This window comes from Fulmarus glacialis, unplaced genomic scaffold (genome assembly GCF_000690835.1).
Source record: "Fulmarus glacialis isolate BGI_N327 unplaced genomic scaffold, ASM69083v1 scaffold9413, whole genome shotgun sequence".
NCBI classification, from domain to species: domain Eukaryota; kingdom Metazoa; phylum Chordata; class Aves; order Procellariiformes; family Procellariidae; genus Fulmarus; species Fulmarus glacialis.
Genome location: NW_009204876.1, coordinates 69,007 through 81,709, shown reverse-complemented (window position 1 = coordinate 81,709; position 12,703 = coordinate 69,007). Strand labels below are relative to the sequence as shown.

Here is a 12,703-nt window from a genome sequence, read left to right as displayed (position 1 = left end):
CCTGCTGAATCAGAGATGGGAGATACCTTTACAAAGCTGGTTTCCACCACCATGGCTTTCCATGCCGTCAGTCAAGCTTAGCCTCTTGGAGTCTGCTTCATTAAACAGAATAGGTAGCCCTGGAGCATATCACTAAATTAGAAAAATGGACCGAGTTGCCAGAAACAGAGGAAGAGAGAGGTAGAAGTAACCTCCTCACATGCACACCAATGCTGAGGTTTCCTATTCTCTTGCTCTTCACATTAAGAAACACATTGTTTGTGTTGGGGCTCTGGGGGTGTGTGTTGCTGTGCATGCAGGTAGTCCGCAGAAGCAGTCAGGAGGAAAAGCTACTCTGTTTGGTGCGCGAGCGAGCGGGCCACACGTGTGAGACGGCCGTGATCGTGATTCTCATCCTGGTCTGGGAGGGAATCCCAACAAGCCTGGCCGACAAGCTCTACTCCGAACTCACCGACACCCTGAGGAAGTATGGCACGCTCACAAACCGGCGGTGCGCCCTGAACGAAGAGTAAGTGGAACAAAGGGTACGCTTGCCAAACTTACAACCCCACCTTCAGCCTCGGACCTGGCACCTCCGCTCATCCTGTTACCCTGAAATACGCATAACCTTTCCAACTATTTCAGGCAGTTTGAAAACCCAAAACCCTGTGAGAAAAGCAAAGTAAACATTCTTATAAATCAGGGAGAAACATCTTCCCAGAGTTTTGAAGCATCTCCATATATATAAAGAAAGAGATCTCAGCAAGGCCCAGGACAGCAGATACCTCAACCTTGAAATAAAAAGTAGATGCACTAAATCATACTGTAAGTCTACAGAAGCTAGCCTGAATCTAAAGAAAGTGCACTATATCGTTTTCCCATGTCTTTCTGATAGCAAAGAACATTTAGACCAAAATTAACATAGCTATCACTGTATGTTACTATGGCTTCATGGGTAGAGTCATATTTCAGGAATTATAGCTTAGCCCCTGTCAGAGGGCTCCCACATTCTTGCAGTGCCATCAGCATATGCCCCTTTCAGGTACCATGAATATCACTACCTAGCAAGGCACCACACAAATGTACCCTCTTTCGAGCAAAGCCAGGTTTCTCATAGAAGCATAGGAACCCCACAGTCCTTGCTTTGCAACCATGAAATTATTCACTCTGATAAATTCTTCTAACGCATTTGCCTCCCTCTTTCATTTCTTCATTATTTTCTGATGGAAGATGATCCAAGACCAGTGATTCCCCAGAGCACTGGCAGAACGCCAGCGCACGCTGCGGGAGCGCCCCAGGGTGACCCGCCTGCTGCTAACAGCCATATTCTCATATTTTTCAGACGGACTTGCGCATGTCAAGGGCTGGACCCTGAAACTTGTGGTGCTTCATTTTCCTTTGGTTGCTCCTGGAGCATGTACTACAATGGTTGTAAGTTTGCCAGAAGCAAGATTCCAAGAAAGTTTAAGCTGATGGGGGATGACCCAAAAGAGGTTGGTGTCCATTTCTAAAATGAGCCTCATTTGCAAGGAAATGTTTTCTGTCACTCTGCAAATAGAGATACAGTACAAGAGACCAGGGGCCAGAGCTCTGCCTGAATGGCATACATGTAGGGTAATTAAATAACTGCCAGTCAAAACTGATTGATTCCAGTCACTGAGTCAGCCGAATTGACTGTCCAAATTCTGACAGCTGATAAAAGCCCTGAGACTTGAAACCATGTTTGCAGGCTTTCACAATTAGAGGAGAGGGCACAGCCTGAATAATTGTGGCTGTATTAGGCCTGCAACTGGGCATTCCCCAGTGGCAGAGCAGAAAGTTTACCAACTGAAGGCACATAACATTGCAACTGGGAACCAGAGCAGACTGCATGGAGACAAACATGTTGAAACTCTGAGATGACAATAGGAAGAAGAGGATAGGAAGACTCGTTCTACATACAGTCCTGCCCCACTGAATGTTTCCAGACTGGGATCTGTGTTACAGCAAACTGGCAACTGTTTAAAGCGAGTCAGAGTAATAAAAAAAAAACATTGACCTTAGCCTGGGCATGAGATACCTTTGAAGTTATGACTACAGCGACTCCTGGACACCTCCAGCTAGTCATGTGTCTGGGAGGCTCCAACGGCCCAATCTGTTTTTTGGCAAGCACATGCAAATTTAGTCCCTTGCTTGTGTACTGACACATAGGTCCACAGCTTTCACTGTATTCTGGTGTCTTACACAAATCCAAGCATTTCTTTCACATGATCAGAGAGCCAGGTACTTCTGCATCCTATGGCCTGTGCTGAGAATAGCACACTATTTAAAATATCATCATAATTAACATACAGTTTTTCCTCCCCACTGCTCTTCTACAGCCCCAAGAATTACAGAGTAGCTCTCCTTCAATCATGCTGTGGCACAAAGCCTTCTTTATCATAGCCTGCAATCCTAAACCCGCTAAATTTTCTAAGCTGGATACCTGGCCAAAGCCCACCAGGGCACTCTTCCAACTTGCATTCCTAGATTTACTTCCCATGGAAGCCAGAGCTGGGCAGGGAAGATGGTTTTACCCTCCAGTCTTGTTCCCACGCAAAGTTGGGGGCAGCCAAGGCATGCATCCAGGGGTTGGGTCCCATAGCATAGACACAGTTTATAGACAACACAAATAGGATCCTTACCAATAAAAATTAGAAGTAACACTTACAAATGGTAACCCACAGGCCATACAAAAGCTCCAAGTTCTGGCAGCAGCCACAAGGTCACAGATATTTTTGACAATTTCATAATGTCGTTTTGGAGTCCCAAACTAGGATATAGTCCCATAGTAGGAGATACAAACTTTTAATGCACCTACACGTCTCTCTCAAACCCATAGGTTTTTCACAGTGTTTCACACATTCCTAAAATATACAAACTCTTAAAAACAAGTATACCACTCCAGTATGCCACTGTTCTTTATGCACATGAAATTAAAAATAAGGGCCTCATATAAGCGAGGGTTTGAATTTGGGGTTCTCATCCTGAGAGGATAGGGAACAACTTTGGAGTATGTTATTAGAGTACTTCATTTTTAAAGAGCCCTTCATTTTGAGAGTGTGTACCTCTCCTTATAAAAAAAAAGTGTGGTCATTCCTACCTCCATATCACCAACTACTAGACATGTCCACATTCTTCATTGCTTAAGAATTGGGAACTTTTTGAAGTCTGAAGTATTTAAATACTTTTAAATTGCTGCATGAAAAGATATTTCAGTGTGCTGAAGTGCTGTCATTGCAATGTGCAAAACCCTTAAATTAGCCAGATTTACTTGATGGACCATTCTGATATTATTTCTTTCAAGCTTTCTGAAGAGTATTATTTTCCCAAAACTCCAATGTGGAAAATAATGAGGGTCATCTCGCTTGGATCTAAAACATCTCCATGTTGAAGAATGTGATTCTTTTTAATATAAACCAAATTAAGATCATAGTATGTGATGTCGTCTTGCAAGGATCACACTATACTACTACTTCATTACTTTAAAGGCTGTGAAACAATAAAATTAAAAGAAGATTAACAACAGTTATTGTCTAAACAAGAATGACAATGGTCTAGGCCTTCACACAACTAGTAAAGACCCTAACTTCTTAGATCCCATACGTACAGTATGGAAATGTCATTGAACTCTATTTCATCTCCTAACAGGAAGAAAAACTAGAATCCAATTTGCAGAATCTGTCAACCCTGATGGCACCTACCTACAAGAAGCTTGCACCTGATGCATATAACAACCAGGTATGGTGGGGAAAAAAGGAATCAGAGCAGTCATGCAAATATCCTGATTTTTACCACACTTCCCAATGCTTCAACCTTGCGCCAAACCATTATGTACATTTTGTGTACCAGCATTTCTTTAACATCGGGGTAAAGACAAATGGAAAAGAACAATTCCACTTAAAATGCTTTCAGAAGTAACACTAGCAGAATTTGGTCCACTAAATAGAACTAATCTTTTCACCTACATCAACACAATAAAATTACTTCACACTTGAGCAGAACTCTTCAGCTCTACAACACAAACTTCTGGATTTAGCATGATTCACCAGGTAAACTAGCAAAATAGCCATGAAGATGGTGTGAGATTGGCAACAGTGTCAGAAGGCAGTGTATCATATTGCACTTGAGTCCTGAAGCCACAGTTTCAGTTCTGCTCTCTCAAGTGGCAGATGAATTTAGTTTTCACCAAAATAACCATTACAAACATGCTTTTAAAGCAAAGTTTCATATTTGAACGCATTCAATCCCGCATACACACACAAGTGCCTGCACCAGCCTTCTTGCATGAGGGGATCGTGCGTACATATTTTCTGTGAAGCGGTGTTCACAGAAAAAAAGCACATTCAAAGCTTTTTTGAGGTTCCCAGTTGTGGCTGTCTCTCATCTGCATTCCTTTACCAAACGTCTTTCAGATATTTGCATCGAAATTTGACAACATACTCCTTGCAAACGCATAACTGTTGGCCTTCACATTCGTTGCTCACTACCATTACAAACATTCACAGAACTTATAGTCTCCAGACTATCAGCATCACTGCAAAATATGACATCTTCTTTCTTTCTTGTTGACAGTATTATGCTGTAGCAACCAAGACAAGACAGATTGTTAAGATTTTCAGCTGTAACGGAAACAGTAAACTAACACAAAACTGTCCATTTTTATTTGCCGTAAAACTTGCTCCTTTACTGCATATTTAGTAGCAACTAGACAGGGTAAGCAGATTCTGTGCAGACTTACCCAATTTCACTTACCTGATCAGATAATGTTTGGAGACTCATTACGGAGGAAACTGTGGCTGTGTGCCCACTAGCTGTGGTTACCTGTCCAAGTATCTGAGAGACATCTGAGAGAAGAAAGGAAGAAGAAGAAGAAAAAATGAGGGGGTGGTGAACAATAAAATGGTTCTTTGCTTGGGCTGCTTTTCTTTTCCCACAAAAATTCACAATGAACTTTTCTCCATGTAAGCCGTGGTCCTGCCCGACACTTGTTGAAAATACATGCTTTTACAAGTTTCAATTTTTTGCCTTGTGTAATAAAGCATGTTGGCCTATTTCAGAAGTTTCATGCAGACCTTGTATTTGTGGGGAAACCCTGATCAAGCTATTCTCAGTGGCTTTAAAGAGAGATGATCGAGGCCTAATTTGTATGGTATCATAAAAGGTTCTAAAACCAAAAAGCCCTAAAACCAATCCCCCTTTGAAAAAGAAATTCCAAATTCCCAGATTTATTCTAATCCAAGTCTGGATTGCTACTGGATTAAAATCTAGAATTGGAAAGGGTCTGTTTTTCCAACTGGACCCAACAGAACATCTCAGAGAATAGTTGCACCAGTGTACTTTAATCAAATAATTATAGCCTGGCTAACATTTCAGACCACTCTCATTTAATGCCAAAGAGATTTACATGTTTCAAGTTTTGTTCTGCTTTTATTTTCAGATTCCAGGGAAGTAAATATTCCAAATTTAAAAAAAAAAAAGGTCTGTGAGCAAACTAGACATGTTTTTAGTGATCTTGGATCAAGACTTGGCAAAACTTCTAAGTTCACCTTAACTTAAAATGGGATCGATTAAGTTCCATTACGTATAGATTTTTTTGCATTCACTTGAAAAGTTCGGGAATTTCAGCAAAGCATTTTACAAACGTGGTTTCATTTCTAATTTTCTAAATAAAATATGAAACCGTCATTTGTCTAAGGCTTGATCTTCTCTTACAAAATCCTTTCTTTTTTTGTAAGGTTTATAGTTGCATTATCAACTCTTTGTAAAGCTCCTTAATAATGAGTGCATGGGTAGAAAGTACTGTCTTGACTGAATTATCTCTCTTCTTGGTCAGGGGTTAAAGTTGTACTTAAGCTAATGAAATATATGTTTAGTGCGCCAAAATATTACAAATCAAAAAGCAAATTATTTTTCATGAAGTCATTCTGAAGTCAGTTTTCTAAAGCCATTTTCCCTTAATAGCTTGGTGTATTTCCAGTCTACACAAACATATCACTATTACAGTGCCAGATGCTGAAACCATGCGCTGCATTTGTCATGTAAAAACACCAGCCACTGGCAGAGAATCAAAAGTAATATGCAAGGAGAAGTATTATTGGCCAGTTTCACAATCACGCCAGAGACAGAAGGTAACAGGGAAAAAAGCAGCAAGGAATGAAGTACAGATACAAAATTGCCATCAAATCGCTCGATTTTATTCACCTTCGAGATCTGTATGTTGCCACCTCCAAGATGTTAGGAGACGTGCATGTTGCCACAACAGAGCATTCAGTGCTAATTCCGTGTACTGGAGCATCCAGCTCAGTTGCAGTGATACCTGTCATCTCTTTCCAGATCGAGTATGAACACAGAGCACCCGAGTGTCGCCTGGGTTTAAAAGAAGGTCGTCCATTCTCAGGGGTCACTGCCTGCCTGGATTTTTGCGCTCATGCTCACAGAGACTTGCACAATATGCAGAACGGGAGTACGCTGGTAAGTCTGTGATGCATATAGCCTCCTTACTCCAGCACTAATTTCACATATATAATTAATTCATTATCTCCCGTCTGTTTAAATCTATACTTGCATAACACAGATTGCTAAAAAAAGAAACATTAAGCAGTAATTGAGCTAACTTATTACCCCCTACACAATTTTTCATTCATATGAATGAGACTTATGGTGTATTAAAGAAAGGTTTAATATAGAACTGGTGAAAGAGAAACTGTGGAGACAATGGAAAGAAGGTCCCAGCAGGGCTGAAATGCCTGTTTCAGCGTTCCTGGCACAAAATGGTTTATATTTGTCCTCTTGAAACACTTTTTTTCTAGCAACTTTGTATTACATCTTCTAATAAAATAAATGTGGAAACAAATAACTTCTTTCCAGGAGGGTTTCAGAAGTTTCCTGCTTGGGATGAGCAGAAAGTCCGCAAGCCTTGCCATCCTTTGTATTGTACACATGCCCTTTACTCTCTTCAGTTCTGATCTCTTAGCACGTACAGCAAAGGTTCTGTAGAAGATACCAGACAAACAAGTTGGTGTTCAATGTGTATTGGTTTATTTCTGTTCCCTGCCTACTCTTTCTGTGACAATACAGTTGGGGTAAACATGAGAAAGAATAATTTTCAGTTCTGAATAATCATCATGGTTGTAATTTGAAGTAACTACCTAGATTCACAGTGCAGCTGTTATTACGACCAAAGAGCATATCTACTTTTTTTAATACCAACTAATTTTTTCCTGTTTCCAGGGTCTGACTTAATTCACAAGTCAACCACCACCAATACAATATATATTTCTAGCTGAGCTTTCTTCCTAAAACTGGCTGAGGCAATGATTTTGCTACAGAATATGTTTGTATCAGCATCTTTTTTTCCACTGAGATCCTCCCAATATGTTTTAGCTGGAGCTAACACAATGAGCGTGCTGCCTGACACAACAGTAACTTCCTTAAACCTTATTATTAACATTACAGTGACTTGCTCCTTTGCAAAGTCTTGGAAGTTGCCATTTTAAGGGAGTGTGAAATACAATGGCAGTATGTTATCTTGCACACTATTTCTAATAGGTAGCTAGCTAATGTATTATAGTGAAAAAATCTTCAGGTGAGTACAAAGTCCCAAGTTCCACTGGTTTAGCTCTCTGGCCAAGGTACAATGGATCACACAGTTTATTTCACATTAGGGTAATCCCTAGCTATACTGTTCATTTCAGCACAAGTACAAGAAATAGATATATATGCCTTCTGTTTCTATTAACACTGTCCAACAGAGCAATGGAAGAAATGAAATTGCAGGCTTGTTGTCATATGCATAAATTGCACAGAAACTTACAGTTTACAAATAGCTTGCCAGATGCCAACGCCGACAGTGGCAGGGCAAGGTAAAATGCACAGGCTAGTATTTCAGATCTCTTAATCTCAGACTGGTTTGAGTGAGTTACTCTAACACACCTTTCCGACAGGTTTGCACACTAACTAGAGAAGACAATCGTGAAATTGGCCAAACACCAGAAGACGAGCAGCTCCACGTCCTCCCGTTATACAAAGTCTCTGATGTGGATGAGTTCGGAAGCACTGAAGGCCAGGAGGAGAAGAAGAGGAATGGCAGTATCCAGGTCCTTACTTCCTTTCGCCGAAAAGTAAGGATGTTAGCAGAGCCCGTTAAGACGTGTCGGCAAAGGAAGCTAGAAGCAAAGAAAGCAGCTGCAGAAAAGCTTTCCTCCTTGGAGAATGGGTCTAGCAAAGCTGAAAGAGATAAGTCTGCTGCAGCACGCAACAAGCAAGGCAACTCTGAGGCAGCAGGTCATGCAAAGCAGCTAGCAGGTAAACACGTGAATCTGATCGGGATCTTTATCAACAGTGGTAAGCTTCCTAGAAATCATGGCCATGTATAATGAGTCTCAAGAAAACCATTATTCTCAGCCCAAGAACATTTTAAAGTAAAAAGGAAAGAGAATTCTTGAAAGTAAATATCAATATTGTACATTTATAAATACTAGAGTGCCAAATTGTGGTCAACTCTGGAGAAGCAAAAAAAACCCAGTTGTATGAGAAATCCTTTATTGTTGGATAGTTAACACCTGTAGAAATCTGGTGCTTTTGCAAACTCTGCTTGCCATCCAGTGTATTGTAAAGTACCTTTAAAAGACTAGTAGTGCTAGAAGCCATGAAGAGAAGTGTGTGATGGTGCTGCCAAAGAAAGAATGACCTACACATAACTCACTGTCTGCCACTGTTACAGAGAACCTCCTAATTTGAGGGGATTCAAGCCTAACCTCTTTACCACTATTTATACTCTCTACTTCCAAGACCAAAAGCAGAGCAGATTTTTCCATAGTGGAGTAAGAGTTTAAAAATCCACTTAACAATCCTTGGCAGTTTTCATCAGCAGATTTGAGAGTCCTGAGCAAAGGAGTTCATCATGACTATTTTATTGTTACAGCAACTTTCTCAGAGAGGAAAAAAGCGATACATCCAAGGCCACCCAGAAGGTCACTGAAATATCTATAGAAGTCAGCTGTCCTATGACCCAAGCTAGGGTTGTAACCATTAAACGATGCCATCTCACTTTAATGACTGATGTTTTTGCTCTTATGACTTCAGTTAATCTCACTTGCTACTGAACTGTTCTATCAGTGAATGTCACCGTTGTTTTTTTACATAAAGCTAGAGACATTTTTTTGAGACAGTTCCATTAATATAGATGAGAAGAATTATTAATTCTTGGGGAAAAGAAGGTCACCTTGTGCATGGCTGTTTGGGAGCACTTTGATGCTCCATTTCATGGGCTATTTAAATGATGATTCAACTCTTTGGATTTTGTGCACGTGACTGAACAGATTGCACTGTCTTCTTTTTCCCCATTGCCACTAGCATCTGATCTCACTGGATACGTGCCAAAAAGGATGAGTAGCCTTAGTATTTATTCATTTTCTTAAAGGATGGTATTTGAGATACGAGAAAGGGAACCTCTGTTAACGTATCATATGATATACTTTTCTTAGAAATTTCATAGATATGTATCATGAAAAGTCTATAAAGTATGTAGTTTGTTGGGGGTTTTTTGGAAAAAAAAAAAAAGCTTGTTTGTTGTGTGTTTTTTTTTCTTTTCACATCTACAGATCTTTTACGTCTTTCAGGACCAGCCACACAACAACAGCAGCAGCAACATCCACAGCGCACTCTCCCTAACAACCCTCAGTCAAATCCTGTTAACTCTTACTCGGGTTCAGGTTCTGCAAATCTCTATGTAAGGTTGCCTAATCCAGCCAATGCTTATCCAAACTCTTCATACACTTCAGATCCATATGGAGGGTCCAGTCCCATGAACCTCTACACAACCTCATCACAGCCTGCGGGGTCTTATTTGAATTCTTCCAGTCCCATGAACCCTTATTCAGGATCATTAAGTCAAAATAACCAATATCCACCCTACCAATGCAATGGAAACATACCTATGGACAACTGCCCCTCTTACTTGGGCTCCTACCCTTCCCAGCATCAGCACATGGACTTGTATAGTTGCCAGAGCCAAGACCATATGTCTAAACTAAGTCTACCACCCATTCAAACATTATACCAGCATAGGTTTGGGAATAACCAGAGGTTTGGTCCCAAGTACTTGAATTATGGAAACCAAAATATGCAGGTAGACTCCTTCAGTAATTGCACCATTAGACCAAACGTACACCACGTAGGGTCTTTTTCCTCTTACTCCACCCATGAGGCTGACAGCCATTTTATGGAGGTTGCCTCAAGGTTAAAATCTACTCTGAGTAATCCAAGCATGGATTATGCCTCCATGAGTAAAACCGGTGAACATCATCACGTGCAACCCCCTCCACATTTAGCACACGAATACCATTCTGCTCCAAGTATTTTTAGTGGTCCTCCTAATTCACTGCATCTCCAAAATAAGGATAGTGAAATGATTTCACATGCAGTTAATGGTTTGTCTAACATGCTTCCAGGTCAAAACCATGATAGGACTACTCCCCAGGGTGGTTTAGATAAAACTGATGTGCTGAATCCAGAAAAAGCAGAGGATCCCGATGACGTCTGGTCAGATAGTGAGCAGAGCTTTCTGGATCCAGAAATTGGAGGAGTGGCAGTTGCTCCGTCTCATGGGTCAATTCTCATAGAGTGTGCAAAACGTGAGCTCCATGCAACGACTCCCTTAAAAAATCCCAACAGGAACCATCCCACCAGAATATCCCTTGTCTTTTACCAGCACAAGAGTATGAATGAGCCAAAACATGGTCTGGCTCTGTGGGAGGCAAAGATGGCTGAGAAGGCAAGAGAGAAAGAAGAGGAATGTGAAAAGTACGGTCCAGACTACGTGCCTCAGAAATCTTATGGCAAAAAAGCAAAGCGGGAGCCTGCTGAGCCACATGAACCCTCAGAGCCAACGTACGTGCGCTTCATCAAGTCTCTTGCACAAAGGACACTGTCGGTCACCACAGACTCCACAGTAACTACATCTCCATATGCCTTTACACGGGTTACAGGGCCTTACAACCGATATATCTAACTTCACACCTTTGTTGGTTACCTCATTTGAAAAAACACCTTGTCAGTAGGGTAGTTCTTCTTTAGGTTTTGGGGAAGGCAAGGGTGGAGAAGAAAACAGTGTTTTTACAAAACTCATCAGTGGAAAAAGCCTCAGCACACCAGCAAAAAGAGGTAATCTCACTAGCGCACTTATTTTCCACTGATTTTTAAGTGGTCACAGATGGCACGTAGGAAACAAGACCAAAGCATCCTATGCAAAAACAAAAACAAAACAAAACAGTGTTTCACAATTTACATTTGAAAACACTGGCTCCATTACTGAAAGAGATAATCTGCAAGTGGATTTTTTTTTTTCTTACAGTTTTGCACATCTGTGGCCACTTTTAATGTCATCAAGTTTGCATAGTCATGGAACAGGAGCAAAAAAACCCTAAAAAAATAATACTGTAGTATTACAACTGCAGGAATCTTAAAATAACATCTGGTGCTGAATCTATGATGTACTGAAATACTGGAATTATGGCTTTTTAACATGCAGTTTTTACTGTAATCTTATTAGTCTCTTGATTTTATTTAACAAAGTAGATAAGTATAAAACATAATGAATAGACAGCAAAACACTGAATTTGTTTGGATATTCTAAAACCATGGTGCTATCTAAGAGAATGGTGTCTTTCTTTTAACAGTCAAACAGTTAATGCCTTTTTACAAAATGTCAATGATGTAGTCAAATGTTCTTCGACAACAGGGAGGACCTTTTCATTCATGTATGTATTGAATTTACCTGGTGTTAAAATAAGCTTACTTTTTAACATATGGGAATTACAAAGACCTCTGGATTTTGCTCATCCAGTCAAGTCCTAGAAAAGGACAATAAAATATAGAGAGAGATATTTTTTTTTAAATAGTGTTTCAAAAGCACTTTGTCTACCTAAGCTTGGCAACTTGAACAATGCTAAGGTACTAAGACATTAAAAAAAAAAAAAAAGAGTTTACTTTGATTTTAAAATGCAAAGATAATTTTTTTAAACTAAAAAAGCTTTTAAATACTTTTGTTTTAGCTGTGCATCTGCTAGTGAGCTACATATCCATTTTTAATACAGTCGGTTATGGTAAAAATGGGGCTTACTGGATATAAGGGAATACTTTAGTACACAAAACACATGTTTTTCTGGTGCTCATCTCACACAGCTATACTGTAAACTGTTTTCTACAATTATTATGACAAGTTCATTGCTCAAATATGTACAGTTTTAAGGAAAGAATTTTATATTAACCACAGGTAATAATTAGCAGCATGCGACAGACTACAACTAGTTAGCTTGGGCTTCTGCTGTTTTTAAAGATCTGTATGCTCTTCAAATATTGAATGGCAGATTGCTTTTGTGTTGATAATTATGTACATTGTGGTGTAAGTCATTTCTCAGTGCAAGTGTCCTCTTTTCCAGGAAGATTGAGCAATCCGATGCCTACACAAGATGAATGAAACAGGGTTAGTTCTGTGTGATTCCGTTGATTAAATAGAAAAAAAAATAGGCAGCTGGCTTGCTGTGGTGGTTTTAAATCATTAATTTCTATTAAAAAAAAAGCAGGAGAGTTGTATAGTAAATTAAATTGTAAACAAAACTTTTTTTAACGCAATGCTTTAGTATTTTAGTACTGTAAAAATATTAAATCTATATATATTTGGGTTATGAGCTGAATTCACATC

The 12,703-nt window shown here is 39.8% G+C and overlaps 1 protein-coding gene across 1 annotated transcript in view; it reads left to right on the top strand.

Annotated features, from left to right (window-relative positions):
• TET2 (tet methylcytosine dioxygenase 2) overlaps positions 1 to 11,974 on the top strand; it is a 22,261-nt gene extending 10,287 nt beyond the window's left edge. The window contains exons 4-9 of the mRNA XM_009575157.1: positions 300 to 508; positions 1,322 to 1,472; positions 3,649 to 3,738; positions 6,334 to 6,471; positions 7,944 to 8,304; positions 9,603 to 11,974. Of these exons, the coding sequence (XP_009573452.1) occupies positions 300 to 508; positions 1,322 to 1,472; positions 3,649 to 3,738; positions 6,334 to 6,471; positions 7,944 to 8,304; positions 9,603 to 11,011 (2,358 nt within the window). The 3' untranslated portion in view covers positions 11,012 to 11,974. The remainder of the gene's footprint in view (positions 1 to 299; positions 509 to 1,321; positions 1,473 to 3,648; positions 3,739 to 6,333; positions 6,472 to 7,943; positions 8,305 to 9,602) is intronic.
• Positions 11,975 to 12,703: the final 729 nt, after the last annotated feature.